General features: G+C 39.6%; 1 protein-coding gene across 2 annotated transcripts in view; it reads right to left on the reverse strand.

Moving 5' to 3' along the window:
- Positions 1-2562: 2562 nt before the first annotated feature.
- The window catches only part of LOC105279524 (Bardet-Biedl syndrome 4 protein homolog), a 113161-nt gene continuing 93582 nt past the window's right edge, over positions 2563-22141 (reverse strand). Inside the window, exons 7-10 of one of the 2 annotated variants that reach the window (XM_026973973.1) lie at positions 5450-5593; positions 4842-5013; positions 4214-4407; positions 2563-2885 (exon numbers count right to left, since the gene is read on the reverse strand). In XM_026973973.1, coding sequence (XP_026829774.1) covers positions 2763-2885; positions 4214-4407; positions 4842-5013; positions 5450-5593 — 633 coding nt within the window. In that variant the 3' untranslated portion in view covers positions 2563-2762. The remainder of the gene's footprint in view (positions 2886-4213; positions 4408-4841; positions 5014-5449; positions 5594-22141) is intronic. The other variant, XM_011339363.3, reaches the window with a different exon arrangement.

Here is a 22141-nt window from a genome sequence, read left to right on the forward strand (position 1 = left end):
ACGCTGAGGAAAACGATATTCGATGTTGTTCACAACACGTCTCACAGTAGCGGCAGAGCTACACGGAAGATGATTTCTAAGAAGTTTGCGTGGCCGACTATGAACAAAGATATTACTGACTGGGCTCGTACCTGTGTCCAATGTCAGAGGTCGAAGATCGGTCGTCACGTGCAGAGAAGACCTGAACACATTCATGTTCCTGATGAACGATTTTTGCACGCCCACTTGGATATTGTGGGACCTCTGCCTCCATCGCGTGGTTTTCGGTACTGCCTCACAATGATTGACCGGTTCACTCGATGGCCGGAAGCGGTGCCGATTACTGACATCACTGCCGAAACTATAACGGACGCATTCTTTGCAACATGGGTGGCCCGTTTTGGAACGCCAGCGATTATCACCATCGACCAAGGATCTCAATTTGATGCACAGATTTTTAACGCCATGACGAAGATGATCGGTAGCCGACGACAGCGCACGACAGCATATCACCCTCAGTCAAACGGTGTGATCGAACGGTGGCATCGCTCGTTGAAATCTACGATCAAGTGCCACGAAACCACCGACTGGGTGAAGGTTTTACCGGTGGTCATGCTTGGATTGCGGAATGCTCTCAAAGAAAATATTAAAACTTCAGCGGTTGAGCTGGTATACGGGACTCCGTTAAAGCTGCCCGGCGAATACTTCGTTCCAGAAGAACCATCACAAGATCCTTTTCCTTTCCTTGAGTACCTCCGTGAATTCATGAGGAATCTTCGCCCTAGTCAAACCGCACATCACGCCAAGCCGAAAGTTTTCCATCATAAGACACTCTATACTTGCATGCACGTGTTTATACGGGTGGACGGTGTTCGAAGACCACTCGATCAACCATATGAAGGGCCATTCGCAGTGCTGGAGAGGACCACTGATTTTAGTTTCAAGATCGATGTGAAAGGTCAACCGATCGAGATTTCAGTGGACCGACTGAAACCCGCCTTCCTTAAAATCACGGGCACTACCGTTCCCGCGCTCCCGCCTATACGGACTTACAGCCGGAAGGAACGCAGGTCTACCACTACGGCAGTCACAGCGGTGGGGCGGCGACAAGTCCATTTCACTCCCCTAGCGGGTCGCTAGGGGGGGGGGGGTACTGTGGCGTCTCGTGGCGTCACGCGCATGTGCCTCGTACGCACTCGTGCCAACTTCAAACAACGAAGCTTCACATCAGTCAACGAAATGACATTTATTGATTTTTATAAGTCGCTCAGTTTTTTTTATTGATTTAACACATTTGTGAATTGTTTCAAAAGAAGTTTTATTTTACGAGTTTTATATTTTTACAAGATCTTTGCCTTTTGTAATCCAACCGCCATACCGTTAACACGCGTCTTGTGTGCATTGAATTTAAAACTGTGAATGTACATTTTGTGGTTTAAATATATCCTTTTATGGATTAAGCTCGGATTTATTATTCTATCGTATCAGTGTATCATTCGTATATGGTTCGTTCGTATCGACGCGCCATAGTATAAACGGAGCTGCTGCCATCTCGACGAAAAAGAACGAACTGTACAAACGACGACGACGACGACGACAACGTTTCTTAAATGAAATTTTCCAATTTCAGACTTTGCATCGCCATATCTCCGCTCGTAGGGCACGTACAAGACAAATAAAAACACTTTTATTATATAATTCGGCTCAAAGCTATCCATTGAGCCTACTTAGAAGTTGATCCGTTCAGCTGTTATTGAGATCTAATAATCTGAGTGTCTGCGAAAGCGTCGCTTCGCGTAAAAGAGTCACGGTGCGGTCTCGCTGCGCGTATACTTGGCGCGAGACACTACCGTGTCTCTTGATATTGATTTAATGGATGTGGATCAACAAGATGATTTTATAGAAATTGTATCATTACAAAATAGTAATACAAATAAAATAAAAGAACACACGATGTTTCATCATCATGCTGAATATGCTGAATATCTGAATCCGTTTTAAAGATTATCTTGTATCCTGAAATATTTTTATCACTAATTATAAGTAGCAAACAAGTCACTTAGATATATAGTTTATAATGTCCTTTCAAACTCCTTTTTTTAAATATGTTTTCAAAAAACAACATTATTATATATGATTAAATTCAGTGTTAAATACTTTTTTAATATAATAATCGTTCATAAAAATATTAAATAGTTTAAAAGTTGGGGAATAGGACTAAATATATGTTAAAATAGTTAAAATTATATGTTAAATTTAAAATAAAAATGTAATTGCATCATAAAGAACAATAAAAGCTGTGAAACTTTTGTTTAAAACATTTTGTATATCTCTTATTGTTTTGATAATATACCTTTTAACATAAAAATTTTAATGAGGAACATTTTTAATAGAAATACAAAATGCTTATCAAAAATAATCGTTTATAAAAAAATATTTTGAAAGAATTATTTTAAACACTTAAATATGAAATTCAGCTCTTGTAATAAAATACGTGGTATATGAGCTGTATTTGAATATATCCAAAAACTCATAAAAGTCGAGGAGAGATACTTCTCCCTTGCTAATAAATTTTGTGTAATATACGTGTATTAAATTGTTTAATTTGGAGAGAATATATTTCAGTAACAAATGAGTATAACAAAAAATAAGTTTTGATTATGATGTAACAAATATTTTACATAATAAATGGAAACAAATACTTAAAAAATTGATTTCTTTATTAGGTGTTGCAAATGGAACTGGACCGCTGTGCGCTGTTCATATACAAAGTGGTATGGCTTTTAAACTTCGTCGGCGTTCAATTGTTCTTCTTTATTTTTCTTTATCAGCGGCAATTGATTGGTATTTAATTCCGTTCTCTGATGTTGAAATTTTTTTGATAATTTCTTTGCTGTTTGTGTTATCTACATGTTGCATAAGTACATAATTAATATTCTAGTATTAACTGCCATTATATGCCATTAAGGCATAATATTGGGTTGTAAACAAAAGTTCGTAACGTTATTTTAGTTAAAAGTCCAAGACAAAATTATGTATATATGTCTGACATAAGGTGAAAAACCTTTCGCCCACAGGTAGATCTCGTCAAATTGAATTAAAAAGTTCTGCACCACTTTGCAACCAACCATGTAAAATTTAAAAATATTAATAAAAGAAGATTAGCGAATCAGTATGCGCGATACGGTGAGACGAGTCTTGTAGGCGCGGCTTTTTGTAGGTGTGATGTCAACAGATCTTCTCTACGCTGTAAAAATATTATTCCATTCGCAATCAGATTTCGCCTTATTACCTATTAATACCATCGCAAACGTCTGTTACTACGCGTCCCTAGCAACGCGTCTAAAAATCGCGCCTACAAGACTCGTCTCACCACATCGCGCGTACTGATTCGCTAATCTTCTTTTATTAATAACTCGAAATTTTTCGTGGTTGTTTGCAAAGTAGTACAGGACTTTTCGACTCAGCTAAGTCTAAACTATACGTCATTAACTGGCGGTAACAGAGTTATGAGACACCCTGTATATATGCATAAATATTTATTCAACTATACAGGGTGTCCCAGACTTACCGTATCACCGGTTCAAGGTAGACTCCTGATATCATTCCAAGACGAAAGTTCCTCTGGTAAAATGTCGAGGGTGGCGTAGTTTTGGCGCTATAAGGGGTTGAAGATATCCTATCCATATACAGAATTTTTCCGCGTTCAAGGACGGCTGGTTTTCTGTCGCGGGAACGCGTCGCACTTCACGTATGTTTTGATAGTTCCGCGTGTATCACGATTTCGTGCAATATAGTAAGCGATCGATCCGTCTTTTCTTGTCGGTCATACTGCCGATGTCGCAGAAAGTCGGACGGTAACGCGCGAAAATCCCGCGAAAAATTAAGATCGAATTGATTGGTGCGCGATGCGCGGGGTCCCTTCGACCCGCCGTCACTGAACGCGCAAAAAATCTGTACATGGACAGGATATCTTCAACCCATTATAGCGCTGAAACTACGCCACTCTCGACATTTTGCAAGAGGAACTTTTGTCTATGACCTCAGGAGTCTACTCTGAAGCGGTGATACGGTAAGTCTGGGACACCCTGTATATACGCTGTCTTATTCTATTAACATCTGCCATCTTTGTGAAAGCTTCATGATTTTTTCCAGATTGTTATCTTTTTTTTATTAAAAAAATTAAACAATAAGAACCGTTTTGTTACAACCCAATATGTGATCTTTAACTTACCTGCATATCGACCTCGACAATAGCCATAATATCGTTAAGTGCTGTTAAGATTTTAGCAGCATTAAGTTGTTTACCACGAGCGTCAAGAACCACAGCGTAATTAATCAATATTAATGGATCCTGAGGTGCTAGAGCGTGAGCTTTAGTCAAAGATCTTTCGGCGCCTTCCAAGTCATCCAGACGTTTCAAAGCCACTGAGATAAAAGTATAAATTTTTATTATATTTTATTAAATGTAGATTTTATTATATATAGACACATGTGAAAAATGCTCTTTGAGTGATATGTATTAAGATAAGTTTTGTCTAGAATTTCTTTTTAATTCAAAAGTACTATACTCTTGTTACTATCAATTATTACTATCAATAAAGTTGTGAAAGAGCTTCTTATATGAAGAACAGGACAATACAAAAATTTATGTATTCGTTACAGATTTAAATCAGGGATGAAATAAAAAGAGTTAGAGATACTATTCTAAATTAAAAAGTGTTTTCAATAATATAATTTTGTGTTTTTGTCTTTATTCTGTAGATAATATAGATCAACGAATTTATCTTTCTTTTACGAGATTTAATCTATGTTCCATAACCATGTGCTTCACAAGTACTGAATATTTATCTTTTACTTACGACCTAATAATAAATATGGTGTATGGTTCTTTGGTTCGGCACTGACTGCAGCGCATAAATATATTGCAGCAGATGCAGGCTGCCCGGTAGTGAGAAAAACGACACCCAAATTGCACGATGGGACGCAAGACATTGGATTCAAATAATGTGCTCGCTTCAATGAGCTAATAGCCTACAAAATATTGCTTTTATGTCACATTATTCCATGTCTTCTATAATAAACTAATATTTTCTTTTACTAATGACAACTCATTGGCAATAACAAAAAAGTATAACTAAATAATAACAGATATTGTGGGTTTTCCAGCAACGACACAGTGCAACACAGTGTATCATTCTATCTTCTTTCAATACCAGCGTACAACAAAGATAGAATGATACACTGTGTCGCACTGTGTCGTTGCTGAAAAACCACCATTATTATCAATTTTATGTATTACACAATGGAATCCTATCTAGAGAAATATTTATTTAAATCTTCCTTTTTTACAGATAATACTATAAATATTTTATATTATAATATCCATTATGTTTAAAATACAAAATACAATACAATAACAGAGAAGAAGAGAAGAGGCAGAAAGATAAAAATATACTGATGAGTTTACCGCAACATATTTTTGTTTTCCATAAAGACACATTCCGATATTATTCCACAGGGCTGAAGACTCTGGAATGGTTTGTGCTGCTATTTTATATTTGGATAATGCTACATCGTATTCTCGATCATTCTGGAAAATGTAATATTTTGTCTGAGAAAATAAAAAAATAAATTCTGCATGTAAAGCCATGAAAATATAATTAAATTTCAGTTTTTATTAGATTTGATGTACAGGATGTTTGGTAAAATTCTAACCTCATATGAAGATAGAAAAACCACAGTATAATGATATACAGTAGGGACAAAAAGCATCGGCACCTTTGATCTTTTTCAGCCGATCCGCCATGTCTTCGGGCGGCAAGTAGCGTATCAATAATATTAGAAACCACCGCTATCAGCAAATATTTTTAATTTGTTTTCTTAAAAAAAATTACATATTTTATAAATACATAAGTAATGCATACCTTTCTTTCTCTTTTGGAAAGCGAAAAAATGATATATTATCATCATTAATCATTGTGAAAACAATTTTGCACCGCACGCACTCGATGTATTCTCTTAGACATTGTTTTTAACAAAAGCACAAAACAATACAATACAATATACGAATTTTTATGTTTGGTTATGTTTCTCTATCTATATATGATCACAGTTACGGAGATAATGTGCGTTCTTTACTTTGAACGGGATTGGAAGCCGCCCAAGAACATGGCCGCTTGAGATGCGCAAGCAAATCTGCGCGGTTGACTCGAAAACGGGTGCTTGTCCCTACTGTATATCCTTATACTGTGGAAAAACGTTCATATGAAGATAGAGTGGGTTGTGGTGAAACAGAAAGTCCTATACCATTTTGCAATCTTCGCAATAATAAAAAACAGCGTGTTTATTAAATTTTATTAATAATTATTAAAACAACACGACAGCAGCCATACTTCAGATGTGTGAAGTTAGGACCGTACTTTTTGAATTCTGTATTTTTCTTAATTGTATTCAATTGTGTGCCAATATTGAATTGCGCAAACTGCAACTCAATAATTTGAAGCACTTTTCAGAAGAAATAAAAAAACACATTTTTACTAGCCCTGTACTTTTAGAATTTAGAACTTGTATGACTGTACTATATTGTGCTATACATGTGTTGACTTGTGCCGCAAAGAAAAAATCGATAACTCATACAACAACCGAAAAAACAAAAAAATTGGTAAATATGAAGGAGAGCTCTTTCCTTTCCGATTTCGTTCAAACTTTACAATATTGATTATTGTTTATTTTATCAGTAATGTTATGAAGAGTAAAATGTTCTTGTTTAATAGTTCCATCTGAAATCTTGAAAAACGGTTATTTTCATGTTAAGACGTGATGTACGATTTTCTAGATCGATTAGGATGAACTATTTTGCTATTCTTTTTAATCCTAATCCTCAGATTATTTTTATTTAGTATTTCTAGAACCTCATGTGGTCCTATATATTGGTCTCCAAATTTTCCTGGTTTCGGTCCTTTTAAAAATACCTGGTCACCTGGTTTGAAGTTTTGTGGATTTATTTTACGATCATAGTATCTTTTGGATTTGTGTTTAGCCTGGATAACGTTTTCACGGGCGGTTGCTTGAATTTTGTGCAATTGTGTAATCAGGTTAACTAGGTAATCGTTATAGGTAGTTAATTTATCATCGGGGGTTAAGGAATCGTGAGACGGAATCCGAGCTATTTTGCCATATATTAATTCATATGGAGTGTGTTTCGTAGCTTCGTGTACGCTAGTATTATCAAGAGACACGGTAGTGTCTCGCGCCAAGTATACGCGAAGCGACGTTTTATCAGATCTTAATAACCTCTGAAAAGATCATTTTCAGAGTAACCTCAATGGATAGTTTGGGGTTGAATTATATAAGAAAAGTTTTTTTATTTTTTTTCTATGTGCATTACGAGTGCAGATATTACGATGCAAAGTCTGAAATTGGAAAATTTTTTATTAAGAAAAGTCGTTATCATTATCGTCGTCGTCGTTTGTGCAGTACATTTTTCTATTCCTAGATGGCAACAGCAGCAGTCGGTCTTTTAATATATAGGGTACTCATTTTATCTTATTTTAATATACTGAGTGTTGATTCTTCGCTTCTAATATACTGGGTGTTGACTTTGGATTCTAATATATAGGGTGTCCAATTTTTTTATTATAGACCACGCCACATATAGAGTGTCCGATTTTAAGTGATCCATTCTAATATACTGGGTGTTGACTTTGGATTCTAATATATAGGGTGTCCAATTTTTTATAGACCACGCAACGCCACATATAGGGTGTCCGATTTTAAGTGTCGAAAATCCCCGTCGAATAAGCCCTGAACGAACCCTCTATACTGCGTTCACGGAGAGAACGACCACGCTTTTCGTCTGGTACGGTCAGATCCCGCCCTCTCCACGCCCGAAAATGGGCGTGGCGTCTCGTAGGCCAGAGCCGGCTACAGCAGTGGTGGCAGACTTGACACGCTGCCACACGCGCACACAATCGAAGAATCGTGTACGTGTGCCGCTCGGTGCTCGGGCATTGGCTGTGCCGAGCGCCGAGTGGCACACGTACACGATTCTTCGATTGTGTGCGCATATGGCAGCGTGTCAAGTCTGGCCCAGTCGGTAGAAGGGGCCCGCGCTAGCGCATACAGCAGTGGGTAGCGCGCTCGAGTCCCCCCCTACTCTGCCCAAAGCTGCGCGAAGCGTGGTCGTTCTCTCCGTGAACGCAGTATAGGACGCTCCGTTCGCGAGATATCGCGAAAAAACTGTTTGTCAAAGAAAATTGCAAATATCTCGGAAACTATGAGAGATAGAGGGTTCGTACGGGGGCTCATTCGACGCGGCTCGAAAACCCCGTCGAATGGGCCCTGAACGAACCCTCTAGGACGCTCCGTTCGCGATATCGCGAAGAAACTATTTTTCAAAGATAATTGCGAATATCTCGGAAACTATGAGAGAAGTAAAGTCAAGACGATTCAACATGATTGCCCTATTCTAAACATATGTTTATATGTTATAAACATATGTTTAGAAATATATATTTAGAATATGTTTAGAATAGGACAATTATGTTGAATCGTCTTGACTTTACATAGGTTTTACTCTCCTGAGTAATCGCCAAAAAAGTTTAGCTGCTAATTATTTGTTAAAACATTATTAACAAAAACTAATACAAAATAATTTAGACAATTATATTAATATTAATGTTACAATTTTTAACTTAACAATGTAACTGTCAAGAGACACGGTAGTGTCTCGCGCCAAGTATACGCGCAGCGAGATACACGCAGCGAGACCGACCGTGTACTATTACGCGACGCGACGTTTTCAGAGACGCTTAGATTATCGCATCTCAATAACGGCTGATCCGATCAACTTCTAAGTAGGCTCAATGGATAGCTTGGGGTCGAATTATGTAATAAAAGTGTTTTTATTTTTCTCCTACGTGCCCTACGAGCGGAAATATTGTGATGCAAAATCTGAAATTGGTAAATTTTCGATTAAGAAACATCATCATCATTATTGTCATCGTCGTTTGTACAGTACAGTTTTGCTCCGATAGGTGGCAGCAGCGCCGATCTCATGCTGTCGGTATATCCGTGTGACTCACACATAACGATCGTATGTAGAGGCTCTACATTAGAAAACTCTAACTTATCGACCCGACCGTCATGTGTAAGTCACACGGATATACGGACAGCATTTCCGCCGGTCGGTATACGACAAGTGTACGACGCGATGTAGTGCAAGAAGTTGGAGTGAGAAAAGATATATTTGCGAGAGAACGAGTGAGTGAGAGAGCGAGAGAGCGAGTGAATGAGAGAGCGAGAGGGCGAGTGAGTGAGAGAGCGAAAGAGCTAGTGATATTATTTACTTTATTATTAGACATAATACATAAAATTACACAATAAAAATTAAAATTATTTATTATCGAGAAAACTAGAGAGCAAGTGAATGAGAGAGCGAGACAGCGAATGAATGAAAGAGCGACAGAGCGAGAGAACGAGAGGACGAGGGAGGGAGGGAGGGAGTGAGAGAGCGAGAAGGCGAGAGGACAAGGGAGAGAGAGCGCGAGTGAATGAGAATATATTTAACGTATTGTGCATAATATAGACATATAAGTGATTATGAATTAAGGAATAAAATTCTGATTGACATTTGATCATGTAATAATTAAATACTTTCACCATTTTTACATACATCTGTTTATGGTATTCATCTCCTCATATAGTATAAAAAAGAATACTTCACCCTACAAAATGTGTGAAATCACAACAAAATTACCTTTTTTAAAAAAAGTACAAAAAAAGCGCCAAGTATACGCGCCCGAAGTTCTTTCAAAAGAGAACTCTATGCACCCGAAGTTCTTTAAAAAAAGAACTTTACAAAACTAATGATATCAACAAATTGCGCCAACTACAATGTGTATTTATACAACCACAAAATCTATTACTTTTTATTATTACTCTTTGGCCGATATTCATTGTTGATTCTTATTTAAGACCATCTTAAGTACATTCATAAGATATTTGAATTGATACGAATAAATATTTTAATACATATACATATATAAATATGTCAATACAAATGTGTTTTTTGAAAATACTTGGCGCTGCTAAACCGAATACAAAATTCTCAACAAATCGAACCAATATGTTAATTGCCTTATTCTCTTTCTTCCTCTCTTGTGAATGTATGTGTGTGTGTGTATTTCGGGGATTGTGTTATGTAAGTTAGGTGTGTGTGTGTCTCTCTCTCTCGTGCGCGCGCGCGCGCGTGTGTGAGAGACATTAGAGTTAAGTATAGAATAAGTGTAATTAACTACATTTGTACATATATTTTATGTATTTCGGCAAGTTGTGTAAATTAGAGGCTAAGCAAATTATTGTAATGTTTAGATCATTTAAATACTAAGAAAATTTTTTATTCGGTTTAGCAGCGCCAAGTATTTTCAAAAAACACATTTGTATTGACATATTTATATATGTATATGTATTAAAATATTTATTCGTATCAATTCAAATATCTTATGAATGTACTTAAGATGGTCTTAAATAAGAATCAACAATGAATATCGGCCAAAGAGTAATAATAAAAAGTAATAGATTTTCTGGTTTGCATAAATACCCATTGTAGTTGGCGCAATTTGTTGATATCATTAGTTTTGTAGAGTTCTTTTTTGAAAGAACTTCGGGCGCGTAGAGTTCTTTTTTGAAAGAACTTCGGGCGCGTAGAGTTCTTTTTTGAAAGAACTTCGGGCGTGTAGAGTTCTTTTTTGAAAGAACTTCGGGTGTGTAGAGTTCTTTTTTGAAAGAACTTCGGGCGCATATACTTGGCGCTTTTTTTGTACCTTTTTTTAAAAAGGTAAGTTTGTTGTGATAATTAAATATTGCGAGATCAACCCACCGGTCCCAGTGTTTTTGTTCGTTAACGTATTGTTTAAGGTACTCGCCTAACGCGTGGTGTAATCTTTCCAACGATCCATTTGATTGTGGATGGAATGCGGTAGTTCGAAATTTTCGAATTTTAAATATTTTTGCTAATTTTTTCATTAAATCGCTGATGAAATTTCTTCCTTGGTCAGTTAATATTGCTTTAGGTGCTCCGAATACACAGATGAATTTGTTCACAAATGCTTCTGCTATGGTCGCGGAAGTTTGATCAGGTAATGGTATTCCCAAGTAAAATTTAGTCAATTGGTCCTGAAGGGTTAAGATATATTCATTGCCCCTGTCCGTTCTCGGCAAGGGTCCTACGATATCCATAGCGACTTTATCGAAGGCTGCACCTGGTGTATTGGTGATTATCATCGGCTGTTTAGTTTTGACTCTAATTTTTTCAGTTGACATTGCAGACATTGTTAATAATAATAATAAGCTTTATTAACGGGCAATGCCCTTTAGTATACACACAAGAAAAAAAAACAAATAAAATACAAAAAAATAGCAAAGCGCAAAAAAGTATAAAGAAAATATATTATGTGCAAAATATAAAATATATACAGAAGACAGTAAGTAATAACTACGAGAGTAAGCGAATTATCGCGGATGTAAATGCAGTCACACTACTATTAAAAAAATCAACCGACATTGAGACGGAATTGGCATCAAAACAAACTCTAGAAGTAAAAGACTTTGAACCGTATAAAGTTCTATGATAGTCAACAAAAAATAATGGACGGTGTCTTAGATTCGCAATCGGAACGCTCAGCCCTATAGAGGCTAAAATAGACGGACAGTCAATCATACAATTTATGAGCTTAAAAATAAACAGAAGGTCATTTAGAATTCTCCTATCACGCAAGGACATCATATTAAGATCAGATAGAATCGGTAGATAATCATGACAATCCCATGGCATAAGTTTCCCCAGGTGATAGCTCGCAAAGCGCAGAAACCTATACTGCACACGCTCAATTAGATCAATCTGATATCCATAATACGGGTACCACACGGAAGAGCAATACTCCAACCTTGAACGAACCAAGGCATAAAACAATAATTTAAAGGTATTAATATTATTAAACTGCTTACCCTATCTGAGAATAAAACCGAGATTCTTCAACGCAATAGATACAATATTCTGAATATGCGTCTTAAATGTCACGTCTTGACAGAATGTCACTCCCAAATCCCTAACAACGGAAACTACGCGAAGAGGTTCAGAATTGATACTATAGCTGAAATAGCATGGATTAAGCTTACGACCGAAGTGAACAACATGGCACTTATCAAGATTTAGGTGTAAGTGGTTATCCCCGCACCAAGCTTCAAGTCGATTAAGGTCATCCTGTAACAGAAGTGCATCACCCGGGCCCATAATCCGACGAAAAATCTTAAGATCATCAGCATATAATAAAAACGTACTATGTAAAAAGCATCGCGCAATGTCACATTTATGAATAAAATAAAAAGAATGGGACCCAGGTGAGAGCCCTGTGGGACACCTGATGTAACAACGATAGGTCTCGAGAGACAATCACCAAACTTGACCGTCTGCGTTCTGCCAGATAAGAAACTAAGAAGCCAGCGCAGTAAAACCCCACCCACACCAAGCTGACGTAACTTATTTATCAAAATTAGGTGGTCAACCTTATCAAAAGCCTGCTGAAATCGGTATAGACAGCATCCACCTGGAATCCAAGTTCAATAGATGATGATAAATAGCCACCGTAAATTAGGAGATTAGTTAACGTAGATCGCCCGGAGATAAAGCCATGCTGCTCCTCAATAATAACATTTTTGGTAAATCTACCGATTAGCGTACCCACCTCCTATCACCTTGTCCTTGACATATATTATAGAGGTCACCTCTCTAAGTAACATTGTGCAAGTTTTAACCGTCGGTCGTTGTTTACTAAATAGTTATTAACAAAAGAAGTTTAATGATTTTGCACTAATTTTCAGCTGTCTACGCGAACCAAGAACATAATATTGACATATATTACAAAGGTCACCTTCCCGAATAACCCGCACTAGGTTTTAGTCGTCGATCATTGTTTATGAAAAAGTTATTAATAAAAGAAATTTTGCAAATATAGTAGTTATTTTGAATATTGAAAGATATAAACAACGAATATGTATATGAACGAAGGAAGGAAAGTCATTTAAAGCAGTGAATCGTTAATATATAGAATAGTTTCTTTTAATATAAGTACAAAGTATTCTTCACTTTAACCAAAAGCATAAACAGTTAAATACAAAGTATTCTCTGCTTTAACCTAACCTAACCTAACCTGGTTAGGTTATATTTTCCGAAACTGGAGCCTCGGACACATATGCTCGTTTTCAGCCCGCTTCGCGGCAGGGCGGGGGGCAAGGGCTTTACCCCCTCGCCGGGATCCGTGCCGTGTACCAGGTGATCAAAATCTGTACGGTAAAATCGGTTACACTGGTTCTGGCGGGGAAGGAGGGGGGCGAAGCCCCTGCCCCCCGCCCTCCCGCGAAGCGGACTGAAACCGAGCGTATGTGTCCGGGGCTCCAGTTTCGGAAAATATAACCTTTTGCTTGTCGTGGACGGCTGAAAATGCGTGCAAAATCATTAAACTTCTTTTGTTAATAACTTTTTAGTAAACAACGACCGACGGCTAAAACATTTTGAAGGTCACTCAGGAGGGTGACCTCTATAATATATGTCAAGGACAAGGTGATAGGAGGTGGGTACGCTAATCGGTAGATTTACCACATTTTTACATAAAGAGCTTAACTTGTGCGCCACAATACAATCAAGAATTTTTGGAATGACATTCTGCTTACAAATAGGTCTGTAATATGACCAACTCGCGTTTGATCGCCATCCTTAAACATGAGCAAAACTAGACACTGCTTCCAAACAGCTGGGAACACCCCATCATTCAAAGATTTCTTAAATAATAAACACAATATGTAAGACATAATAAAACTACATGATTTAATAAATGATGGAGGAATCCCGTCCAAACCAGTACCGCCATTCAAGGATAACGAGTTAATGGCATTAAAGATCTCTACCTCAGATATATCAAGCATGGATATATCCAGGCTCTCCTGCACCGAGAAGTGACTGATATGGTCAACATTACGCGAGTATACAGACTCAAAGTGGTCCGCAAAACAATTCGCAATTGCCTCATCATTGTCCAAGAATGTATCATTATGACAAATACGCACCGCATGAGGCTTCGAGGATCGAGCATTCTTAATAAAGCTCCAAAAAACTCTCGCATCCGATGCTAGAGCATCCTCAGTTTTTCTAACATAAGCCGACCAACACACAGCAGACAAGGCTTTACAATTTTCTCTGAGATGAGAGAAAACCAAATAATCAGCATAAGAATGAGTCCGCTTATAATTACGATGCGCCAGTTTTTTAATCCTAATGAGAGATATTAACTCCTTTGAGAACCAGCCAGGAAAAGAGGATCGAACAACGCAATTCATAGGAACGAAGGTGGAAATCACCCTGGTCAATCTGAAAAGGGGAGGACCAAAGTGTGACCCCTCAGGTTTCGTTCAACTTTTAATAGGTTGTTGTACACCCTTCCCACTAACAAACTGTCATGTAACTCTTGCCAATGCGCAGTAGTTTACAAGTTGCAAGTAGCGAGCATAGCCCGGCGAAGAAGGCGCCAAACTAATACGCTGGACGTCGCTCGTTCGAATCTTGTTTTTTTTTTTGTAATGAAATGAGGTTTTATATAAATAAATACGTCACGCTAAATGATATTCTTATATTAAATGTATGGTATAATTGTTTCTTGTATTATTAATTATCAGTATCAGTATATAGGTATGTACAAGGTGGAAAAAAATTATTGGTCGCCGCTTTATCAAGTGATTCTCCAGGTCGCGTTCGGCAAAGATCACCCCATATATGGCCCCGTAAAATTGACCTTGACCTTCAAAATCAAGGTCAACTTTTTTTATTATCTTAAAAAATTCTTCTAGTAGAAAAGAAGAAAATTCTCAAAGGAACTATGGGTCAAAAGTTAGTCCTACCTGAAAAAAATTTTTTATTCGCGCGTGTCTAACGAAGAACATAGAGGACTGATCCGTTGGCTCCAATAGCTCTGAGCATTCGTGCTTGCTCACCAGCCTCTATGTGGTGACCGCCATTTCGCAAGCAAGTTCGCAGTCTCTCTTTCAGATTTTCCCTCACCCTGGCCAAGACATCTCCCTTTTGAGCCAATGTGGCCAACCCCTGATCAATTCGCTGTCTCAAATTTCGCGCTGACCTCACCGCTCTACCTGACCTATAGACGATGCCCTTAAGCGCTCCCCAAAAAAAGAAATCCAAAGGATTCAGATCGGGAGAGCGTGGTGGCCACAAGTGTGGTGCGGGTCTGCTTCCTATCCACCGGGTTCCAAAGAATCAGTCAAGATAGGCTCGCACTTCCCTACCAAAATGTGGTGGTGCACCATCGTGCATAAAATAAATGTTATTGCGTTGATGGCGAGGAATAAGTCTCCGCAATCGACGCAACAAATCACGTTGCAAGAATGCCAGATACCGGGCGCTGTTCAGCCGATTCGGTAAGTAAACCGGACCGACATAATTGTTTCCGACAATTCCTGCCCACACATTAACAGCAAAACGCCCTTGATGCACACGTTGCATCATAGCATGAGGGTTTCTTTCAGCCCAGATCCGGACGTTTTGTCTATTTAAAATGCTCGTGCTGGAGAAACTAGACTCGTCTGTGAACAGCACATTCTCTAAAAAATCGGGGTTTCTACGAAGTTTTCCTAGCATCCATTGGCAAAATTGCTTACGAGCACGAAGATCGCCAGGCCGTAGTTCTTGCACTACCTGCACTCTATATGGTCGCAAGCCCTCCTCGCGTATTATGCGGAGGACCGTCGGGTGAGTTATTCCCACACACGCGGCAATACGACGAGACCCCATGACAGGGAACGCTCATGCCAACGCAATAACGCGTTCTTCGGTGCGCCAATGGACTCGAGGTCGTCCTGCTCTATGATGACCAGCACCGAGCATTTGGAATTGTTCCTGATCTTGAAAACGTTCCTCAAGATGTTGGAACTCTCTTCGATCTGGAATGGCACCCGGACGTAGTGGCCGGCCGTTTGCGCGGTCTCGCAGCCAATTCGCATAAATTTCACGAGCCCTTCCGTAATCGCCAAAAGCCTCATCGACAGCGCGGAGCATTTACTGTTGGGCACGAGCATCCCTTAAAATTCGGCCGCGTAGATTTCGACGTTCCATATTTCCGTATCAAATTACCGCGCCCTAATCAGGAGTTGCAACTGGGAAGAGACGGAGATCTAGTGATCTCGAAGAGATCGCCTGAAGGCGAGAGAGAGATCGAACGATCCCGTAGAGAAGGCCCGAAGGGCGAGAGCCGGAGATCGAGTGATCTCGACGAGATGGCTCGCAGGCGCGGACAGAGAACGCCTGAGGGCAAGAGAGAGATATCGATCTCGAATGAACGAGGTGAGATCGATGACCTCGGATAACTAGCCCGACGGGCTAACACAAAGAGACGGCACCAAAACTAAGACGATCACCAGAAACTATAGAGAGCCTTTAGAAAGGATGATATGAGAATGATGATTCAGGATATTTCACCCGTAATCGTCCGAGATAACACACAGCGCACTTCGCTCTCAAAAATGCGGTTCGGAAAAGAGTCGCAGTGGCGAGCTCGAGCGGCCTGAGATTATAGCCTGGCTCGCGCACTTTCGCATACGGGTTCCTCAGTGAGCCTTGGCGTCACCTAACGGCGCGGAGTGTTTGCGACGCTCAGTGCTGAGCGCAAGATGTCACGCTCACGCTCATGTTCACGGGCGGAATAAAAAATTTTTTTCAGATAGAAGGACTAACTTTTGACCCATGGTTCCTTTGAGATTTTTCTTCCTCTCTACGAGTAGAATTTTTTAAGATAATAAAAAAATTTGACCTTGATTTTGAAGGTCAAGGTCAATTTTGCGGGGCCATATATGGGGGTGATCTTTGCCGAACGCGACCTGGAGAATCACCTGATAAAGCGGCGACCAATGATTTTTTTCCACCCTGAACAGGGTGGGGAAAAATTATTGGTCAAGCTTTCGCCAGTCGATTCTACTCGTCGAGATCGCCAACATTGCATCATAAACACGGTGCCGTAAAATTAACTTTCAAGGTCATTTTCAATGTCAAATTTATTTATTGGCTTAGTCGATTCTACTCGTCGAGCTGAACGAAGTCTCAAAGGGACCATATGCCGGAAATCAATATTTCATAGAGAAATCTTCGTTTGAAGTTTTTAGAAGCCAAAACATTTCGTAAAATTAATTGTGATGAATGTAAAATCTGCTTAATCTACTCTTAACGCTACCCAGGAACAACGAAGTGGGCGTGGTAGATTGTGTTCCCTTCGGGGTATCTTGGTACCCAGTAACATTTCAATGGCTGTTGGTTCCTTAAAGCAACGGTTATTTGCCTCGGAGAGGAATAATATATCGCTCCATAAGACATTCGTTACTTGTGCTTAAGAAGCTTTCCATCCATATCCAGACCTTTTTCGTGATTATTAGAAGACCGCCGCTGATCTTGAATCAATTTTCAGTGTAAAATAAAAAAAAAATTGTTTAAATTTTTTACCAAATTTTTTCTAAGAATAACGTTGCTGTAGCATGCCTCGACGTGGTGGTCGTGATCGGGCGCTTCGGGATGGGCGTGACCAACGTCTAATGCTTCGAGCAATTGATCGTGCTCATGGTAATTACACACTAGCACGAGCTCTTTATGCTAGTTGGTTGCGACGCCAAGCTAATGGCAGACCATTACGTTCAGGGTCCGTGCCTGATCGTCGAGAATTTCAACGACTCGATGAACGATTACATGATCAGGAGCAAATGAATTTTGCAGGTGCTAGCCACCGTAGGGCAGGTCGTCCTCGTGTGTCTTGGAGAATTGAGGAACGTGTGATTGCTCTAGCTCGAACTTATCCTGTCATGGGATCACGACGCATAGGCGCGCGAGTAGGGGTTGATCATAAAACAGTCTTGCACATTCTCCGTGAGGAAGGCCTACGACCCTACAAAGTGCAGGTAGTGCATGAGTTACGACCTGGTGATCGCACAGCTCGTCTTCGTTTTTGTCGGTGGATGCTTCGCAAGATCCGAAGATATCGGCACTTTCTGAAAAATATAGTGTTCACTGATGAATCCAGTTTTTCCAGCACTTCCATTTTGAACCGGCAAAATGTTCGCATCTGGCGCAGACGCAATCCACACTCAATGGTCCAAAGAGTTCAGCAGGGCCGTTTTTCAGTCAATGTTTGGGCAGGGATACTCGGGAATGATTATATTGCTCCTGTGTTTCTCTCAAACCGATTGTCAAGCGTTGAGTATTTGCGGTTTCTACGTCATACTCTCCTGAATCGACTGCGACGTATGGTTCCGAGGAATGCCCGTAATCGAATTTGTTTTATGCATGACGGTGCTCCACCGCATTTCGGCAAGCAAGTCCGCGCTTTTTTACAACGAGTTTTTGGAACTCGATGGATCGGTCGTAATCCTGCGCCACACTTATGGCCCGCCCGTTCACCTGACCTGAACCCTCTGGACTTTTATTTCTGGGGAGCTCTGAAAGCCATTGTTTATGGGTCAAGCAGGGCTTTAAGGACAGCTCAGGATTTACGAGATCGCATTGAAGAGGCGGTTGCTACTTTAGCACGAAATCGAGCTGTGCTCCGTAGAGTGCGAGATAATTTGGTGGAGAGGCTCCAAGCTTGCATTGATAACGGTGGTGGTCACATTGAAGCTGGCAGACAAGCACAACTGCTCAGAGCTAATTGGGGCCGATGGGTCAGTTCTGTTTGTTCGTAGGTAGCGTCGACGACGATAAAGTGAGAGGCAAGGGGAACTCACTGTAATCAAGTCACCCCGAGGTGAGAGGCGAGGGGAACTCACTGTAATTAAGTCACCCCGAGGTGAGAGGCGAGGGGAACTCACTGTAATCAAGTCACCCCGAAGGGAACAGAAATCTACCACGTCCACGTCGTTGTTCCTGGGTAGCGCTAAGAGTAGATTAAGCAGATTTTTGACCTTGAAAACGAATTTTTCAGGGTCATTTTTGGGGAGTGATTTTCGCTAATCATGATCAGGATATTCAGAACATGATTTTAAGAACTTTATAAGCATCAGATTTATTTTCTGACTTCATAAAAATCGATTTTTTTGAAATTTCAGGCAAAAAAACTTCAAACGAAGATTTCTCTATAAAATATTGATTTCCGGCATATGGTCCCTTTGAGACTTTTGTTCAGCTCGACGAGTAGAATCGACTAAGCCAATAAATAAATTTGACATTGAAAATGACCTTGAAAGTTAATTTTGCGGCCTCATGTTTATGATGCAATGTTGGCGATCTCGACGAGTAGAATCGACTGGCGAAAGCTTGACCAATAATTTTTCCCCACCATGTACAAAGTATTCTTCACTTTAACCAAAAGCACAAACAGTTAAATACAAAGTATTCTCTGCTTTAACCTAACCTAACCTGATATTTCCGAAACTAGAGTCCCGGACACATACGCTCGTTTTCAGCCCGCTTCGCGGAGAGCGGAGGGAGGGGCGTAACCGGGATCCATGCCGTGTACCAGGTTATCAAAATCTGTATGGTGAAATCTCTTACACTGGCTCCGGCGGGGGGAGGGGCAAAGCCCCTCCCTCCCCGCCCTCCCGCGAAGCGGGCTGAAAACGAGCGTATGTGTCCGGGGCTCCACTTTCGGAAAATGTAACCTAAGCCAATCCTATTTCTGAGTTAAAGCTAAAATTCCATCAAATATACTCTTTCGTAAACGTATATGGTATCGTAAAATTATGCTTTATTCATTAAACTTTTTTATTAATAACTTTTTAACAAACAACGAGCGACGGGTGAAACCTAATGCGAGTTATTCGGGAAGGTGACCTTTGTAATATATGTCAAACTCAAGTCCTTGCTTCGCGTGGACAGCTGAAAATTCATGAAAATTATTAAACACTTTTGTTAATAACTTTTTAATAAACAACGAGCGACGGTTAAAACCTTTTGAAGGTTACTTAAGAGGTAACCTTGACAATATATGTCAAGGTCAAAGTCATCAGGGCGGTCTCCGTTATTGTCAATATTTACCATATTTTGTTCTTTTATTTCTTCAATTGAACTCGTAGTGACTAATGAGGTTTGGTAACTTCCCTCATTGCACTCGACAGGACAGGAATACTGGAATGAGGGTGGATGATCCTCACTTATTCCTAAATAATTTATATCTTTTGGAGAGGTTTGGAAACTTCCCTCCCCGTAAATATTGGATTCTCCTATCAAGGAGTTATCACTGAATTTGATGGAACATTCTTGTTCTCCTTTATCATAGTCCTCTATACTCTCCATTTCTGTATTTCTCTCCTTCTTCTGTTTGTTCCTTTGTACATTGCTTAGATTCGCTAACAGATCATCCAGATATTCACTTAAGGGTATCATTCGTAAAATCGACACGCGTATTTTCACTTCTTTGTCCAAAGTACTTATTATAGGCAAATGAGCTTTCCCGTTAACGTTGTCCGCGATGGTGTCTCCTAAATAAATTCCATGTGTTAATTTAATCTTCGGCAAATAGCCTACCTTAACCTCGGGATTTTGCAGTCGTATGTAAAATGATGATTCGGATCGCGGGGGAACGATGATAGTTTCTGGTGAAAAAAAGGGTATTTTCATATCAGATATTTCTAAATATCCGTCCGCGTAATCAATCTTGGATCCCGTGTGTACAAAAAAATCGTTTCCTAATATTCCGGCTTGAGATATTGGAAAATCGTCTGATACTATATGAAATACGACGGATGTATTAAAAAGTGATAATGCAGTTTCACCGAGTGTATATACCGGATATTTATTAATACCATTTAGTTGTAAGTGTTTTGCGTAATTAATGCGAACTTCTCTTGGGAGAAAATGTTCCTTATAATAATATTAGGTCCGGATCCTGTGTCTAACATGAAAGATATTTCCGTAAAAATGTAATCAATATCAATTTTGACAGTAGGTAAACGACTATATTTGTCAAGGTTTACTGTCACTGGCCGCGTTTCTTGTGTTTCTCTTTGGGTTGCTGAGACGTTGACGGGCGTGGAGCTTGTTCGGTCCCTTGTTGTACGCCCGATTTCAAAGGACCGTTGTAGTTTCCCTAGGAATTACCGTTTCGTTTATTGTTTATGATACGCAACTGACAACTTTCAATCAAGTGTCCTTGTTCTTTACAATATCGACAAGAAGGGCCGTCTCTTTGAGGTAATTTTAACCGGCAATCTTTCGCGACATGACCATAATTATTACAAAGTTGACACGCGATCTTAGGTTTAAAATTGGGATCAGAACTTTGTTTTTACCAGCAATTATTTGCTGAATGCCCAGGCTTCTCGCACCACTGACAGATTATAAAATTTTTCTTGCCGTTATCCAGACTTAATCCACAAGATTTAGCACTATGACCAGGTTTAGAACAATTTTGACAAACTATTGTGCTTGCCTGAGCTACATTTATGGCTGCTTGCGATTGAGGATCGTGGAATCGATATTTCTCGGCGCTGTGCCCTCGTTTTTTGTAAATTTGGCAAATTAGGATCTCATTCCCTAAGTCCGGTTTAATAACACTGTCCGACGAACGATGTTAAAAAAGTGCCGATTTCTCCCCAACATGTTGTAAGTAAAAGGAATAGTGTTTTTTATAGATTTTGACCTCCTGAATACGATAAAACAATTGAAAAGTGCGTGGGCGTTAGGGAACACCTTGAAAATTGAGCTTGAAGATGGTATATTCAGAAATTCGGATGATGTATGGAGTCACAACAAAATACGTCCGTGTGAGTTTTTTGATGAAAGGGGACAGGGGGAAAAGGAAATGTGTAATAATCAGTGATCAGATTTGTAATAATTAGTGATAAGTGATCAGCGAAAGTACAAAACAAAAAAAATAGAAAAAGGGACCCAACATCTCGTCGCATCCTCCTTGCGGTTCCGGATTCGGCAGAGAATGAGATTATCCCTTCTTTCCCCGCACTCAGTTACTTACGCTTTCGCTCACAAATGCACACAAAACATATTGTTATGTCCGGGCGGCGGATTCCGTTCGACTCATCACTCGCACTCGCTCACACACTCGCTGAGACACTCGCGCACCAAATAAGACGACACTTTTATAGAAAAGCGATTAAGATTTAT

This window comes from Ooceraea biroi, chromosome 12 (assembly GCF_003672135.1).
Source record: "Ooceraea biroi isolate clonal line C1 chromosome 12, Obir_v5.4, whole genome shotgun sequence".
NCBI lineage: Eukaryota > Metazoa > Arthropoda > Insecta > Hymenoptera > Formicidae > Ooceraea > Ooceraea biroi.